This window comes from Saccostrea echinata, unplaced genomic scaffold, assembly GCF_033153115.1.
Source record: "Saccostrea echinata isolate AGI-Se365-2 ecotype Australia unplaced genomic scaffold, CSIRO_AGI_Sech_v1 ptg000001l, whole genome shotgun sequence".
Taxonomy (NCBI): Eukaryota; Metazoa; Mollusca; class Bivalvia; order Ostreida; family Ostreidae; genus Saccostrea; species Saccostrea echinata.
Window position 1 is genome coordinate 21,745,975 of NW_026889750.1, and position 17,759 is coordinate 21,763,733.

At 37.7% G+C, this 17,759-nt stretch overlaps 2 protein-coding genes and 1 pseudogene across 2 annotated transcripts; 2 read left to right on the forward strand and 1 right to left on the reverse strand.

Annotated features, from left to right (window-relative positions):
- Nucleotides 1–8,507: 8,507 nt before the first annotated feature.
- On the forward strand, nt 8,508–9,481 carry LOC133199034 (uncharacterized; annotated as a pseudogene).
- A 2,312-nt stretch (nt 9,482–11,793) lies between these two features.
- LOC133195805 (uncharacterized protein F54H12.2-like) lies at nt 11,794–13,110 on the forward strand. Its single transcript, XM_061331756.1, has one exon. It carries the CDS (start codon nt 11,794–11,796, stop codon nt 13,108–13,110), a length of 1,317 nt encoding a protein of 438 aa, XP_061187740.1.
- Nucleotides 13,111–15,499: 2,389 nt separating this feature from the next.
- Nucleotides 15,500–17,664, reverse strand: LOC133195814 (uncharacterized). The gene is made up of 3 exons (XM_061331767.1): nt 16,851–17,664; nt 16,102–16,729; nt 15,500–16,058 (listed from the first exon to the last, which is right to left on the reverse strand). Exons 1-3 carry the CDS (start codon nt 17,662–17,664, stop codon nt 15,500–15,502), a joined length of 2,001 nt encoding a protein of 666 aa, XP_061187751.1.
- Nucleotides 17,665–17,759: the final 95 nt, after the last annotated feature.

The window sequence follows — 17,759 nt, forward strand, 5'->3', positions numbered from 1 at the left end:
AGCTTTAGACCCTCTTTTTCTTCTCCTGAAATAGGTTTTTGAAGTTTTGGACATTTTCAGTTATTAATATTTTATTTTGTTCAAAGTATTTTCAGACTTTATATTGTTGACAGTTATTCAATTACACCACACCGTTCACGGTAGCTCAGTCGGTAGAGCGCTCGCACCGTGATCGGGAGGTCGTGAGTTAGATTCTCGGCCGCGACAGACCTAAGTCGATAAAAAAAAAAAAATAGGTAACAACTGTTCCTTCGCCATGCGCTCGGCACTATGAAGTGAAAGTTGCGGGTCCTTCGGATGAGACCTTAAAAACCGAGGCCCCGTGTCACGCCAGGCGTTGGCACGATAAAGATCCCTCACTGCTCAATGGCCCTGAGTGCCGAGTAAAGGTCAAAATTTGAAGCCCTTCACCGGTATATGGTGACGTTTACAATATATCTACATTTTTATGGGGGAAAATACATAAAGATGTAGGCCTTTGTAATATGCGCTTGTTTCTATTTTTTTATTCTCCGTATTCAATCCTAATGAACATCATCATAATGGCTTGATGTTGCAAGTGCTATTGTATTTTTATATTTTTGTGATCTTAGATTAAAACATTGCATGATTTGATAAATAAAACTGGAATTCTTAAAACAAGTTTTTTCCCCCCAAATATATATCTTTAGGTTAATTCTACAGTATTCCATCTTTAAAGCTTGCTTGTAATGGAATAGTTATATTTTACTATAAAATATATGCAAGAAAGTGTAATTGCTTTCTCTCTCTCTCTCTCTCGATGAGTCCTGTTATATGAAAGAGAAGTAACTCAATAAAGAAAGAAAAGTCAAGTAAGCTCCCTTTGTATTTTTTGTTTTCTTCGTGCAGGCCAGGCCAGGCTAGGTCATGCAGTCGATCTGGTCATCGTAATCACATAATACCATGTTACTATGAGGTTGTCAGATTTCCTAATATTTGGATATTTTACTTGAAAAAGACGTTAATGGTAATCTAACAACCAAGCTTTATGATAAACGTGATGACTTTAACTTTTCAATCGTCAACTTCCCTTACTTATGCAGCAATATACCTTCATCACCTGCATACGGGGTATATATCTCTCAGTTGATTCGATACGCAAGAGCATGCTCTACGTATGTACATTTTCTAAAACGAGGTAAATTATTGACAAATAAGTTGATGAAACAAGAATATCAGCTGTCTTGTCTAAAGTCATCATTTCGTAAGTTCTATGGTCGATACAATGACCTTGTCAGCAAATACAATTTATCATTGAGTCAAATGCTGGCTGACGTTTTTCATACTAATTGTTAGGCCATTATTTTCACACTGAATTGTCGACGGATTTTTCCGTTATTTCCCGATCATGACAAGGAGCACACGGCGGGTGTGACCGGTCGGCAGGGGATGCTCACTCCTCCATGGCACCTGATCCCACCTCTGATGTTTGGAGGTCTGTGTTTGCTCTGTTCCTATTTTGTATTGTATAATGGACTTTTGAGCTTGAATACTGTTCGTTATCTCCATATATTTCATTGATAGTAAGTTTTCCATTTATACTTTGCTTTAATCTACGATCACAAAAACGATAGCACTTGTAACACTGATTTCTTATGTTCAATACGTATTTGTCAATGCGAATTTCCTATGTTGAATGCTTCGTGACATGTGTAGTGATGTCTGGGATTTGAGAATGTTTTATTTATAATAATTAATTGTCTCCTTCAAAATACCAGTGGTTATATTAACAAATAGTATATATAAAGTAGGGATTGTTTAACCATTATTATAATTATGACGTGTGTGATGTTTGTTGATGCAGACGTCATATGATACTGTACGATATGGGATATGTTTGTAATGTGGCAAAAATTATCTCAATTTCAATTCATACATACGTTCTGGTACATGTAGTTGCATCTGTTGTATATCTGAATCTTCTAAGTCATTTGGACACTCAGGATGGAATTCTCGAAAACTTTTACCGATTTTAATAAAATTATCATGTTCTTTTCGAGTTATCTCCCTTTGATTACATAGTGACCATGGCGACAAGGAGCTTGGGGGAGGAAATACATCAAAACACACACACAAACAAACACACCCCCTCACACACTTAGTGCTTATCATTTACAAAACTTTTTATTAATAAACACTTCATTGTAACGAGTTAATTGGGTCAACACCGATGGTACATAAGTACCAAAAGTCGATACTTGTATGACATTACTGCATGCGGTCAAGTTTAGAGACAGTTTTTCGTTTTTATTTTTAATTACACCATGAAATAACAAATTCTTAATAAGATATTTGCATTTGTAAACTTTTTAAAAAAATACATCGGCAGTATAAATCAGCTTCTTTTCAATAAATGTAGGATAAACCCCATGCATTCTTTTATGGTGGTAGGCGCTGCGAAGCAAGCTAGACGATGAAGAAAAAGTAAAATTTTCGATGTGGCCACACCTCTCGAACAAAATAAGAATGTGGCCACAGCAAAAATTTGAACCAAAGACGAAAATAAAGGTGAAATTTGATAAAAAGGATCAAAGTGCACGTGTTTCGACGTTTACTATACAAATATGACGTCATTAACTAAAAAAATCAGCATACACCTTTTAAGTTCGATACTTATGGGTAATATTTTTATTGTGATTTTTCTTCTTCAATTTAGTTTAATTTTCCTGAAAAAAAAAATAGGCCGATTCGGGCCGTTCGTGGATTTAGCTCTTTAGACCCTTACCTGGCACACAGGGCCATTGAGCAGTGAGAGTTCTTTATCGTGCCAACGCCTACCGTAACATGGGACCTCGATGTTTAAGGTCTCATCCGAAATACCTGCAACTTTCACTTCCAAGTGCCAAGCGCTTGGCGAAGAAACGGTTGCTACCAAGTTTTATCGACTTAGGTCATTCGCGGCCGTGATTCGAACGGACAACTTTTCGATCATGGAGCGAGCGCTTTACTTACTGAGCTTCCATGACAGTTGCGCCATTTAGAGACGGAAAACAGTCAGGCCGGATATAGACTGGTCCAAAATGAAAAAAAGAAATACGCTTTTGCGTTTCATTTAATTCTTATACCACAGAAAAATTCAAATCAATATTAAAAGGTTAAATTTTATCTCAGTGCTCTGATGCATGTTTCGGCTTTACCAAGTATAGGGACGGTATTTGCCGGTCAAGTTGAAGAATCACTCCAATACGATAAGCATATTCCCGATCATAAACCTCAAGGTGCATGGGTATGATTGATTGTATTTTGTTTAACGTCCCTCTCGAGAATTTTTCACTCATATGGAGACGCCACCACTTGCCGGTGGAAAGCTGCAAATTTTGTCCTATACTCGGCACTTACGGCCATTGAGCAGTGAGGGATCTTTTTCGTGCCAGCACCCACTGCGACACGGGACCTCGGTTTATATGGTCTCATCCGAAGGATCCACGTCCCACAGTTGGATTCGAACCCGCGACGTAAGGATCAACTCCTTACTGCGCGACTCTAGAGCTCTAACCACTGCGCCACGCGGGCGACAAGTGCATGGGTATACACTAGGCTGTTTGAGTTGAAATGTGGAATATCAGTTATGTATATTCTAAAGAAAAAAGTGCTGGGAGTTGATTCTGGCCTGAAGAATTTTTTTTAACTCTTTACGATGTAGAGGCGAAGTGGATTTTTTTTTATATATATTACACATATTCTCGGCAAAAATGCGAGCACTTCCAAAACAGCACACACTACATGTAGCTCCCAGCGCTTTTCAGGTAGGGGTGTAAACATTTTTTAATGTCTATTAATTGCACTAATCTTTTACCCTTGCATTTGGTCATTTTCTACATTCAACTTAATAATTCTATTATTACATCAGTGACAGCTGATATATACAATGTAACTGTTACTAAGACGCAACCCTATAAATACTGTTACAATGTAACTATATTACCTTCCCTTCAATTTTATATTTGCTATTTGTACAAGGATTATTAAATGTTATAGATAAACAGAAGGTATTAAGATCACATTTTCCATTTATTTCCTTAACATAGCTGAGAAACATCAAGATCTCTTAGTGCAATCAATAATATAAGTCTATTTCACTAAATCATTTGTTGTAGTTGAACTTTCTAAAAGTTTTTTAGAAATATAAATCTTTTTCATAATATTTAACTCAAGAGCATATTAAAATCAAATTCTATTGAAATTAAGTACAGAAGTCATATTCTTTTATTCATTTGACCAAATTGAATTTAGGACCACCAATATCAGGGTTGACATTGTAAAATTTTCACAACTCGTGTAAACCACTAGTATTGGTACCGCAATATTGTAGTATAAAACTATTATTTCAAATTTTCAACCGTCTCATTTTTTAATATGCAAAAGCCTTTGGAAATAAAAAGAGAACCGTCTTTTCAAATCTAATAAAGACAAAAGAAATCAAATTACATGTACAATACAATAATCAAATTCTTTTTCAGGAAGAATAAATATTATATCAACAAATTGAAATTCCCTTCGTCTCACACCAAAGTTCATGATTCCAACAAAATTTATCTATTTAATACCGCAGTTGTGCAAAATGTCCATCCCTTGAATCACCCACATTAGCTTCTTTAAAATGAAACTTGAAAAAAGTCTGAAGATGTCTAGTTTGCTGTCGCTAACAAGTTCTTCATAGACACTCCTGAGATATACTATCAAACAGAAGGCAGAAGTGGACGGTCATCGAAAAGAATGTGTTGTAAATTTCTCAATACCGAAGAGTTCCAAAACTGTCCTGAGCCATCTAGCTATAGTACAAGTTCAGGAGTTAAGGACTACCTGGTTTGCAAGTTTTAAGCAATTTTTTAATAATAATAACAACTTTATCACTAAAAAATTTCCATATTCTGTAAATTTAGAGTCACTAATGTGTACATGTTCTCAAAAAGCTGTAGTGAGTGCAATAAGAGCTATTAAAAGTCAACAAATGTAAGCTAGCCTTACTAAGAAGCAAGTGTGCCAAAACACTTGGAACTTTTGAAATATCCCAAGTATGTTTTACTTTTGGTCTGCAGGGATTAATGTTAAATTAACCTTTCGTTAATTTTAGCATCAATAATGAAGTTTCCATCCATTGAAAACCGAAAAAGGGCAAGGTATTTACAAGCATAGATTTCTGAGTATTTATTACAGAATAAGAAAGTTTTAACTTCATTAAAGATGTCAAAGCATCTTATATCATTCACTTTAGATTAGGGATTAATACCCCGTTTGTACATGTACGGATCTTTATTAATAATAGTTTTTTTAAAGTCAAATTCACTTTGCAAAATATTGAAACAAAATTTATGAAGTCTGACTTGCATTCCCATCATGTGGGATTCCATGCATGTACTCTAAAACCCATGAGAAAAATGCAAGATGCAATTGGAGGAAAACAACAAGCAGAAGATACGGCAGTCAGTGGGAATGGTTAGACAACCCTAGGCACAGGTATAAATTTCAATGTTTTCAAATTTTCATTTTGTATAAAAACTACATGTAAGAAGCTTTTTCAAATAAATTGACATAGGCCTAATGTTTAAATTAAATATTCCTTTTTATTTACTAGACTTAATTAGTTGTTAATTGGTCTATATTCAGAGGTCACCATGTTATTAGTACATTCCAGATATATATATCTAATTAATATATTTGCATTATAGGAATTTGTGCTTGCTTCAGAAAACAACTTACTTTGGCAAATCAGAACTACGAAGTTTATCAAAAGGAGGAGAATGTTGTAGAAGATGTAAGTTTGTATGTAATGAAAAATATACACAAGGCAATATAAAACAAGATGTGTTTGTGAAACACTGATGCCCCCGTATGGCAGCTTATGGCGAAGGTTAAAGTTTCTCAAATGCAAGTCAAAATCCAGGCCAAAAGATAAAAAATGTTAAATTTGAAAGCCCTTGCTGCAACTGTTCAAGAGTTATGGCGAAGGTTAAAGTTTTTTAAAAGTAAGAAAAAACATCAAGGTCAAAGTCAAAGTTGTTGGTATCCAAAGGAAGGTCTTCTCACAAGGATTACATATGTGAAGTATGAAAGCCCTAGCTCTAACCGTTCAAAAGTTATGGCCAAGGTTAAAGTTTTTTAAAAGTAGTTCACACTCCTAGGTCAAGGTCAAAGGGTCAAAGAGGTTGATATCCAGAGGAAGGTCTTGTCACAATGAATACACATGTGAAGTTTGAAACCCCAAGCACTAACTGTTCAAAAGTTATGGCCAAGGTTAAAGTTTTTCAAAAGTAGGTCAAACTCCAAGGTCAAGGCCAAAAGGTCAAAGTTGTTGATATCCAAAGGAAGGCCTTGTCACAAACAATACACATGTGAAGTTTGAAACCCCAAGCACCAACTGTTCAGAAGTTATGGCCAAGGTTAAAGTCTCGTAAAATTTTGCAAAAGTGGGTCAAACTCCAAGGTCAAAAGGTCAAATATGATGGTACCCAAAGAAAGGTCTTGTCACAAGCAATACACATGTGAGATATGAAAGTCATAGCTCCAAGCAATCGAAAGTTATGGGCAAGGTTAAAGTTGACAACAGATAAACAGACAAACAGACAGACAGCACAGAAACAATATACCCCCGGGATCTTTCGATCCGGGGGCATAAAAATATATATTTTTTTGGTACATTGCCTAAAAAGTAGTAGGGGTGGTGGGTAAAAATTAGAGATGGTCGACTTAATGGAAAGAAATAAAAAAAAATTAGCCTAAAAAGAAGTCATATAATTCAGATTCACTGTAAAAGAACAAACAACAATTCCCTACCAGGCAGCATTGATATAGTAGTACTTGATGTACATGTAATACAATATGTTTGTTAGTACTTGATGTACATGTAAATATACTGTAGATAATCCGTTTATTTGAGAGATCCCACCTGCCCACGACATAAATTTGTATTGAACCCTTTTATCGATTGATTTGTGTATGATCAAGAACTAACGAAAAGTGGGTTGACTGGGGGGGGGGGGGGGAGTAGTAAAGGGGGTAGTCTGAGGGCACTTTACGGGCACCCCCTCTTAGGGCCGTCTGAGGGCACCCCCTGTTAGGGCCGTTTGAGGGCACCCCCTCTTAGGATCGTCTGAGAGCACCCCCTCTTAGGGCCGTCTGCGGACACCCCCGTCTGAGGGCACTACGCTTAGGGCCGTCTGAGGGCACTACTCCAAAGGCTGTTTAAGGACACCACTCTTATATATATAAGTATTTAACAATACATAAACATCTTATTTTTAACCATGGGTGATAGCAACACACAGTACAAGTGGAAAGTTTTAGCGTGGAATTGTATCAGAAGAGATGAAAAAAAATGGACACTTTTAGAGAGCAAATGGTTTGATAAAAAAGAAGATTGTATTACTGATTTTAAGCAGAAAATGAGAAAAGGATATGATGTTGCAGATTGCTGGGGAACAAATGAATACCTATTGAAACGTCGGGTTATGCCTAAAAAATACTGTCTGTAATCAGTAATGTAGAGTGTTAAAGATGAACAAAATGCAAAAGAAAGTTCAATTTGACAATCATGTACAAATTATATCAATACCACTTGAAGAACGGAAAGGAATATGGATGCAGTATGCTATAGATAGAGCACATTTTAAAAGGAGAATTGAACACGCCGAAATATTATTGTCAACAATCCTACATTTAAAATTAAACGACATAAAAATGTCTGAGGTCAATCTTGGACATCAGAGACAGCTGAGGACCTGAACGATATTGATTTTAGTAAAACGGAAAGTTGTGACGAAAAAAGACTCTAAAGAGAATGACATCATACGAGTTCTCTATATAAATCGGCTTGCAAAGTTTGAGCAAAACCATTTTTATTTAAGATGGCTGAGCAAATGGTTGTGATGGAAATTCTAAAAAGTGATAGTGTTAAAGATATGTTAAAAGAGAAATTGAAAAAGAATATTGGAATCATGATACCTAGTTTTATGGTGATTGGACTTTTCATTTCTCTGTGTACTATTGTCAGTGAAAAAGATATGCATAAAACTTGTTCTTACGTGGATCGGTACCCGCTTTCCAACGACGTATACGCTATGATATGTGACAACGAGACCATACAGATTGACATAAGACGGTTTTATTCCGGAAAACCGGGCGACGAAGGTATTACCTTGACTAAAAAACAGTGGCAATACCTGAAAACATATGTAGATCATATGGACGAATCTATTTTGAAAGCACAAAATCAGTTATAAAGTTTGTAAAGTAACTCAGAAAAAAGGATTGTAGAATGTTTGGCTGGTGTTTTTTTGTCAGGGTCAATGACGTCATGGGTCCGTCTGCAGGCACCACTGTAAGGGCCGTCTGCGGGCATCCCTCGTAGGGCCATCTGAGGGCACCACTCCTAGGACCGTCTACGGTCAACCAACCCACGTGATAATTTGCTATAAAACGTAGTGATTATAAACATTTTTCATCAGATCTAAGCCGATCTTACTAGGCATAACATCGTTTCAACAGACATGGAGCAAAACCAGCAGAATGTTATAAAAAAGAACTATTCGACCCTGGTAAAGAAAATAAGGACCTCCACGGTTGCCAGACATCTTTATGACTCTAACATTATCACAGACGAAATGAAGCAACAAATTGAGACTGAGAAGACCAATTACGATCAGAACAGAAAACTACTCAGCATCATTCTTCGGAGAGGACAGAAGGCTTTTAGGGGTCTCCGAATGGCGCTGATGAAAGCCGGCCAAACAGATTTATCCAAGCTTCTCACTGACAGCGAAGATACCATGTCCGAGTACGATAAGAATTAGCTATGGCCAGATCCTTAGCTGTAAACACGGCCAAAAATCAGTATGCTGAAAGCAAACCAAAGAGTGATTCTGTAGCACGACAAATATCTCAAGATGAGCGGTGCAGAATCAATCTGGATGGTGAACTTTTCCTCACAGCCGTGTCTTTCAAAGACAGGATCAATATACACATCCGTCAGTTTACAGCAGCCAACAATGGTCTGATACCCACAAAGAAGGGAGTAACATTTCCATTACCCAGATGGTTGAGGTTTGAATCCATTCTTCCAGATATCCAAAATCATCTGCACAACAGAACAGACGAAGAAATGAAATGTCATATAGGAGGGGGAGTGTACGTCTCGATTACTCCCGGATACGGTACAGTAGATATCAGACACTTTTGGAAGCCCGATGATGCCCTGGAACCGGTTCCAACTAGAAGAGGCGTGACCCTGAACAAATACAAATTGAACAGATTACTACAGGCCCTTGAGGAAGTTCAACAGTCTGTTCCAGAATTAAATGACACCGAACTTTGTGCATTCACAGAGTCCCATCAAAATCAGCTTGGGATGTTGAATTGCCCAGAATGTACTCCATTTGGTTACGAGCCTAAGATAGATGTGTCCATGGAATGTAATGTCGGTGACTTACAAGACACGCTGACAATTGAAAGTGACAATGAATGACAGTGTTCTTGATTAAATTGTATTGCTCATGTGGTATAAAATACTATTATATGTACATACGTATAACTGCATCATGTTATTCATAATAATAAAAAAGAATATACTTTAAAAATGTTTTATGATTTATTTGGTATATAATACAACAATAAGAAGAAAAAATGATCAGTCAGGTACAGGATGTCAAAGTATACAGATTATTTGAGAAAACTCTACTACACTCCTGGAAATCCGGGAGCATTTGGAGGTCCAGAAAAACTTTATCAAGCCGTAAAACAAGATGGAAAGTACAAAATAGGAAGAATAAGGATCAGACAATTTTTGAACAACGAAGATCCTTACAGTTTAATGAAACCTATTCGTCGTTCATTTCCCCGCTCAAAGGTCATAGTAAACACCATTGATTCTATGTGGGATGGTGATTTAGCCGATGTCACAAATATTTCTTCTCAGAATGATGGTTACAAATTTTTGTTAGTGTTGATAGATATATTCAGTCGCTTTTTGTTCATAGTACCATTGAAAAATAAGCAACACGGAAATATCACGGATGCCTTAAAACATGTTTTCCAAACGGGACGAAAACCGAATACTCTTAGAACAGATAAAGGAAGTGAATTTAAAAATCGCTGGGTAAAAGCGTTTTTAAAAAAGGAGGGTGTCCATGTCATATACACCCAGAATGAAACTAAAGCAAACTATGCTGAAAGAGTTATTCGTACCATGAAAAATCTTATGTATCGTTATTTTCTGAAAAATAGAACATACCGTTATGTTGATGTTTTACAAGATTTAGTGACTAGTTATAACCAGAGACCTCACAGATCTCTTGGAGAACAAGCACCTGTTACTGTTACCAAGGAAAATGCAGATGAGGTGAGACTCATTTCCTATCTCAGTACCAAGAAAAAGAATCCTGTGAGGAAAAACAAGTTGGAAAAAACAATCAAATCGATTAGTAAAAAGAAAAGAACAAAACCAATTTTTAAATATAAAATAGGTGATAACGTACGTATTTCACAGCTCAAACATCCATTTCAAAGAGACTACCAGCAAAAATGGACTGAAGAATATTTTAAAGTGTCTAATCGCTACAAGAGAGCTGGTATACCTGTGTACAAAATAAAGGATTAAGCCGATGATCCAATAGAAGGCACTTTTTATGAATCGGAACTTCAAAAAGTCATGAAGTCGGGAGATATTCTGTATAGAGTGGAAAAGGTGTTGAAAAAGCGAAAACGCGGGAATAAAAAGGAAGTGTACGTAAAATGGGACGGATGGCCTAGTAAATTCAATTCGTGGATTCTCGAAAGTTCTCTTGAAAACACTAAATAAATACAGTTTTTTTAACAAATCATCATCAGTCAAGATGAGCCTTCGAATGGTGTTGAGGTCTACAGACAGCTCCGAATATTTTGACAATAAACCCAATTGTTTTCGAGTTCACTTGAATAAACAAATTCAATTGGATGGATACTGGACAGTTGCTTTAACAGAATTTACTACAGAGAGTTGGGATCCAGCGAAGAAAACCCCTGAGGTGTACATATGCTGTGACATATGCGAGGAAACCATTGTTGGTGGTAAGGACGTACCCCTCTTACGACGAGTTTTTCTTGGAGAAAAACAGGAGAACAACATCATCTACACGTTACCTTATTATCTTCCCGTAAAGATTGGTCAGTTACAACAGATCTGTATATATATAACGGACAGAGCAGGCAACTTAGTGCCATTTCTAGACGGACCGGTGAGCGCTACACTTCACTTTAAGAAATTCCCTTACGTTTTATAATGAATAGTCAGACGTACATAAGTGACCCTAAAATCTGGGAAGCTTTTTATAAAAACATGGCAGAGAAAAAGTTCAGTCCGTACAAATATAAACCCAAACAAATTGGAAGGGGTATGAGAAAACGAAAATCTTATGTCATTCCGATTAGACCTCATTCACAGTTAGAATCCGTTAACCCTACCCCTCAAGTGACACCGGTGGCTGCCGTGGAAGAGAGAGCCAAATCGGAACATGTGAAAGACGTAAAAGAAGGCGTTCCCTTTGTCAAGGTGACCAAGGGTATAAAAAGACCATCAAAACACTCCACAGTCATTCCTACTAAAAAATTGAAGACGTCAACATCGCACAAGAGGAGGAGGGAGAGCAAGAAATTCAATCTTGGGAAGAAAAAACCAGTCTCGAAAAAGAAAACGAACGGAAGACCTAAAAAGCGACATACATCTGGAGGAAAAAAGACATCTCAAAAGTCGAAAAAACTCTTTAAGATCGATAGTTACAAGAACGTTTTTAAGCAGTAAAGATGGCCTTCTTAAGCAGTGATAATAAAGACATAGCCCAGCCAATGGAACTTTCTCTCTTTGCGTCACCCACTAATCAGGTAGCAGTCGAAAAAGTGTATTTTACTGAAGCCAGACCGATTTCCAGTATTGGAGTGTCAGATACTCCCATAGAAATAGTCGTATCTGGATCGGGGGCGGAATATATCGATTTAAAAAGAAGCCGATTGTATGTAAAAGCCAGGATTTTAAAAGCGGATGGTTCCTCATTAGCGGCCAATGAGAAGACTGGAATTGTGAATCTCCCATTGCAAAGCATGTTTTCGCAGATGGATGTCTACTTAAATAACAAGTTGGTTTCCTTTAATACGAATAATTATCCTTGGAAGGCATACCTGAAAACAGTCTTGTTTGGTGGAAAAGAGGAATTATCTTCCCAAAAGCAGTCCCAGTTGTTTTTTAAGGACGAAGGAAATTTGGGTGATGCGAATGCCTACAATGGTGGCAATGCTGGACTAGTCCTGCGATACGGCTATACACAGGAAAGTAAAGTATTTGAACTAGAGGGTAACCTGATGGAAGATATTTTTGACATCGACAAATACCTGATCAATGGCGTAGATATCTACATAAAGCTTTTTAGATCTAGTGCACCTTTTGTAATGATGTCAGCACAGAGCACCCCGGCTTACAGACTGGAATTACTAGATGTCGTGTACAAAGTGGCCAAAGTGCGAGTAGATCCTGGAGTTCTATTGAACCACAGCAAGCAGATAGAATCTACCCCTGTAAAATATACCATCTCAAGAAATGAATTGAAAATGAACACCATTCCTAGAGGATCTACTGAATTTTACTGGGACAACATTTTTCCTCAGGCAGTACCCGACCGCATCGTTGTCGGATTGGTAGATCAAAAAGCTGTTAACGGGGATTACACAACCAATCCTTTCAATTTCGAGCATTTTGGTGTAACGGATGTAGGGATATACGTAAACGGAGAAAGTGTCCCAGAAAGACCCTTAAAAACCGATTTCACGACAGGACATTATTCATCAGCATATGCTCGACTGTTTGAGGCCTCTGGAAAATGGAATCAAGACGCTGGGCTAGTAATTACTCGAGACAACTTTGGAAGTGGATATTCTTTGTTCATCTTTACCATAGATCCCTGTGGTTTTGGTGAAGAATATTTAAACCTGATTCGAAGAGGAAACACCAGACTCGAACTAAAGTTCAAACAAGCAACAACAAAAGCTGCAAACGTTTTGGTGTTTGCCACCTTTTCCTCTCTACTAGAAGTGGACAAGTCCCGGGACATCAATAACATTCAACCATGAATTCTAAACAGCTCCTCGATTTTGTGCACAAGGAACCTGTCTTAAAACGATTTGTAAAAGGAGTACATGCCAGTAATACTTTACCGGAAGTCGTGACGCATTACCCAAGTGCCTTCATCATCAATACGCAACCTTTGCCATTTCCTGGAGAGCATTGGATTGCTGTAATCATACACAGTTCCTCGGAGGCTGATTTTTTTGACAGTCTAGGGAAACCACTTGGGAATTATCCAGAGATTGAGAACTTTATTTATAAGAATAGTGAATTCTGTAACTTTAAATATAAACGACTTCAACCTTCCTATTCAGATTTGTGTGGGCTTTATGTACTTGTATTTTTGATATCTAGATTGTGTCTTAAAATGGCTTTGTCACGTGTTTATACTTTATTTTCTAGTAGCATTCAACTTAATGATGACTTTGTACGTAGTTTCATACATGAATTCTTGTATCAATAAACATGATATATGACATTGGTGACTTTTTTTTTTATAAATACTTGTTCAGTATTACATGTCAAATCATTCGTTAATCAGTAGAGGAAAGGGAAACATGGCAACGCAGATCGAATGGTGGAAAACAAAATCTTTACTACCATTTTCAGCACCCACCACAATTTTGATTTGTGGTAGTACGCAAAGCGGAAAGACCCATTTCACTAAACGACTCTTGCAAAATGCAGATGGCATGTTTTCCACTTCTGTAGATAAAATCATCTATGCTTATTCTGAATATCAACCCATGTTTGACGAAATGAGGGCAAACATACCCAGACTCATATTACATCAAGGATTACCCTCCAAGGAAGATATAGAGCAGTATACTGAGAATGTAAACCACACGATAGTGGTATTAGACGATCTTATGCTACAAGTTGCACAATCTCAAGATTGTGTACATCTTTTTACGGTGACTTCTCATCACCGTAACGTAACCACTATTATGCTCTCTCAAAACTTGTATCCTCCTGGTAAATATGCCAGGACCATATCTCTGAACTGTCTTAATGTGATTTTATTCAGGAATTACCGTGATTCCCGCCAGATCATCACCTTCGGATCACAAATATTACCAGGATATGTACCGTTTTTCAAAACAGCATACGAAGCAGCAACAAGTCCAAATTTTGGCTATTTGCATGTGTGTTTAGAACCTACCCAAAACAAAAAATACCAACTGCGATCCCGCATCTTGCCTGGAGAGGACATGGTTATTTATCAACCTCTATAAAAACATGTTATCCATTGTAATTTATTCAGTATACCAATATGAATCGAAGAATACGGAAGCAGAGAGCATTTCTTTCTTTTATGCTAAGTGCAAACACTACTCAACAGAGAATGATTATCAAATCTTTGACTAGTGAACAATACGATGTCATCAGTGAAATAGCCCTGAATATATACACAGGGACTTTTCCCCTGAGTAAGAAGTATATAAATCAACTGAAACCTTACCATTCGAACATTCGATCACTGGGATCAAGAGAAGTCACTTCAAAGCAAAAGCGTAGAATTTTATTGAACCATCTACAATTGCTGTCCCTGTTGTTGAAACCTATCGTTCATCATTTAGACAAAAATGGCGAGAGAAATGATATTATTGCCTAAATTAAAATACGAACATCTACTTAAAAAAATCGGGGAGAATGAGGAATCTATTAAGCCAGACACTGTGAATGACGATCAGAGACAACAGATACCTGAAAACACCCTAACTGATACAACAAGGAGTGAATCAATCGACAACACCTCGCAGACAGGCAGTGGCTACGTCAGTAAAACGAAAACAATAGGAAAACCTCCTGGTGTGTCCATGAAACGCCGCAAGAAACACATTCCATGGCTTTCATACTGATTGTTAAACTGAACCAAAAAATGAACTATTTTTTTGTTTAAAGAACGTTTATTTTGTATAATTCAAAGAATAAATAATACAAACATGTAATTAATTTTTAGTACAGATAATAAAGTAAGATAAAAAAAAATGTTCATAGTCTTTATTAACATGCTTTTCAACAATATCCAAATGGCAGTGTATCAAGGTTGGGAAGAATTCTCCGTTTAGTGTATACCATTTGATATCGCTTGGTTTCTCTTCGATTTAACAATTTTCTTTTTCGACTGTCCCTGGATATTTTACAAGGGTTGATAATTTCAATCTGCTTATCCTGCGCTGTACAAATTATGGACTTAATGGCTTCAAAATTAATTACTTTGGAATTTGTCCAGTTTAACGTAAAACCACGAACTTTACATTCTTCCCTTCCCGAGAGCGTACGATATGCATAATTTTTTGGGCCCCCTGACACAAATTCTACAATGTGTCCATCTTCAGGTGTGATTTCGTTCGTCAGTTCCCCTAAATAATTACCAATAGGTAGATAATGTTAGTCGTCAGACTTGAGAGTTTTAAAAATAACACTATCTGTATCAAAGTATAGCACGTTTTCCCCCAATCGATCCAATACACCAAATAAGCGCAAACGCGCATGTGCAGTAGTGAAACTTGCTAAAAATATATTTGTTTTGCAATCTGAAGGCATGAACAAGTGATGGTTACTCCATTCGAATTGGAGGGTGTCTCTGGATATAATGTGAAAATTATGAGGGACTTTTGTAGGATCTGAGAGAAGCTGAAAAAACTTGTCAAAGTCAGATTCATGAAAGAACTTGGACTGTTTCATGTTGAGCCTCTGACCGAATTTCCCCCAAAAACTGTTGAGACAGAGTTTAGCTAAACAGCGCAAACCTGGATTTTTCTGAATTTTATCGTATTCCAAATCTATACCCTCGTTCTCTTTATATTGTCGAATGTATTCTTGTTTCGACTCTTCACTGTCACACTCGGGTGGGAATCCGGAGGCTTCCTGTTTTATCTTAAGGAATGTATTAACGTAATTTGCAAACAAACCCCCCTCACCTGTTGTGGGGTCATACTGAAGACGACTGCTCAAAATGGTACACCTCATATATTTTCAAAACTCTGTACCCTTTTCTCACTGCCATTTGGATTTCAGGAGTACACCACGTCCCCGTGATTACCCTTTTCTCAACAGAACAAGTACAAGCGTGTTGATTTTCGGCATCGGCACAGGTTCGACACAATGGAAACTTCAGTTTTCCTTGGGAGCGATACGGGAGCACGGGGTGATACAGTTTTTTGGGTGGTAGGACTTTGACTTTAGCGAGTCCAAAATAATTTGATATGTCCTGAAAATCGTTCGTAATAATGGTCGGATGACCCACGGGATAACGACAATATTTATTAGTCCATGGATAGAGACTTGTGAAGTCGTAATACTGGATTTTCTCGTTTTCTTTCACCTCATAATGAAGTTTCACGGCATTGGTCCGACCACCAAAGAAACTGTCACGGGGATCAAGTCTGTCTTCTAAATCCAGCGTGGAAACGAATTGCTGCAATTCGGTATTATTATCCAATTGATGTCGAAACTGGTGCTCCCATACTACGATCAGATCGTATCCAAGCTCTTTAAGTTCTCGTTCTCGCTTTTTAGTCATCTTGTACAGTTCGTCTAACGTCTGGTTTGTGGCTGGATGTTTGACATCTGATCGCTCCTGTGTGAAGCACTCCGGACATCCATGGTACACACAACCTGTAAAAAAAGAGCAAGATTTATGTTTATGTTTTCAACACAAGATTCGCCGCCGCCCCCTCCCCTCAGTTAGGGAAAGGGAGGGGCAAATTCGATAGTAAATTTCATAACAATCTCTTACCATAAAATTCGTAGATGGTGCCTTTCCCCTCAGGATTCCCGACAAATCCATCACATCGATAATTCGTGTCTGGAACGTGGTGTTCTCCCCCATTGAGAGCGTGGCGGATATGTCGTGGTGTCCCTCGTTGTCGACTTCGGTACATCAACCATTCTAACCATTGAATGGATACTTTACTGTAATGATCCTTGCTGACGTATCCCTGAGACGGTACGACAGCTATGGGGCTTTTCAAACGTTGTTTCCCCACTTCCGTGTTGTCTTCTTTTTTCAGGTCACTAAGAGCACTCCATTTTCCATCGAGCCATACACCCGTCACCCCCTCACAGTCATCCAACGTCTGCCAAGTGGACGTCAAGTCTCTCGTAATTTCAACTTCAACATTGTGCTTGAGAAATAAAGTTTTGTAAATACCCATGCACACACTGGCGATCGTTACATAGGCAAAGGGGTCCACACCCTCAATGGTAGTCTTTGAAGTCGTGCCATCGGGTTGAACACTTGAACTCTCTCTTGTCGTGGCTTGAAGGACGGTATTTCGAAAGGCTATGCAACCCCTTCTCAGTATATCAACGTCGGAGCGACAGTATTTTAACATTTCTTCTTGAAAGTTAAAAACTTCGGAACTCTTGCTTGCATGCCACAAGGCTAACTTTTTTCTTTCTCCCGACGACATGAAATCGTATCCGTAAAATTGTAGAGCAGGGTAGGGACCCACGTAAGTCTGATTTTCTTTTGTATTGAAAAAATGAGGAAAGAATCCCTTGCTGAGTTCCTCTAAGCCAAATGCATCTGGAATCTTTGCCAATTTCATGGGAAGGAAATTTAACGAATCCAAAAACGTGAGATTCAATTTGTTTGCGATGTGCATATACATTACTTTTGACCCATTGTAAATGATTTTATCTG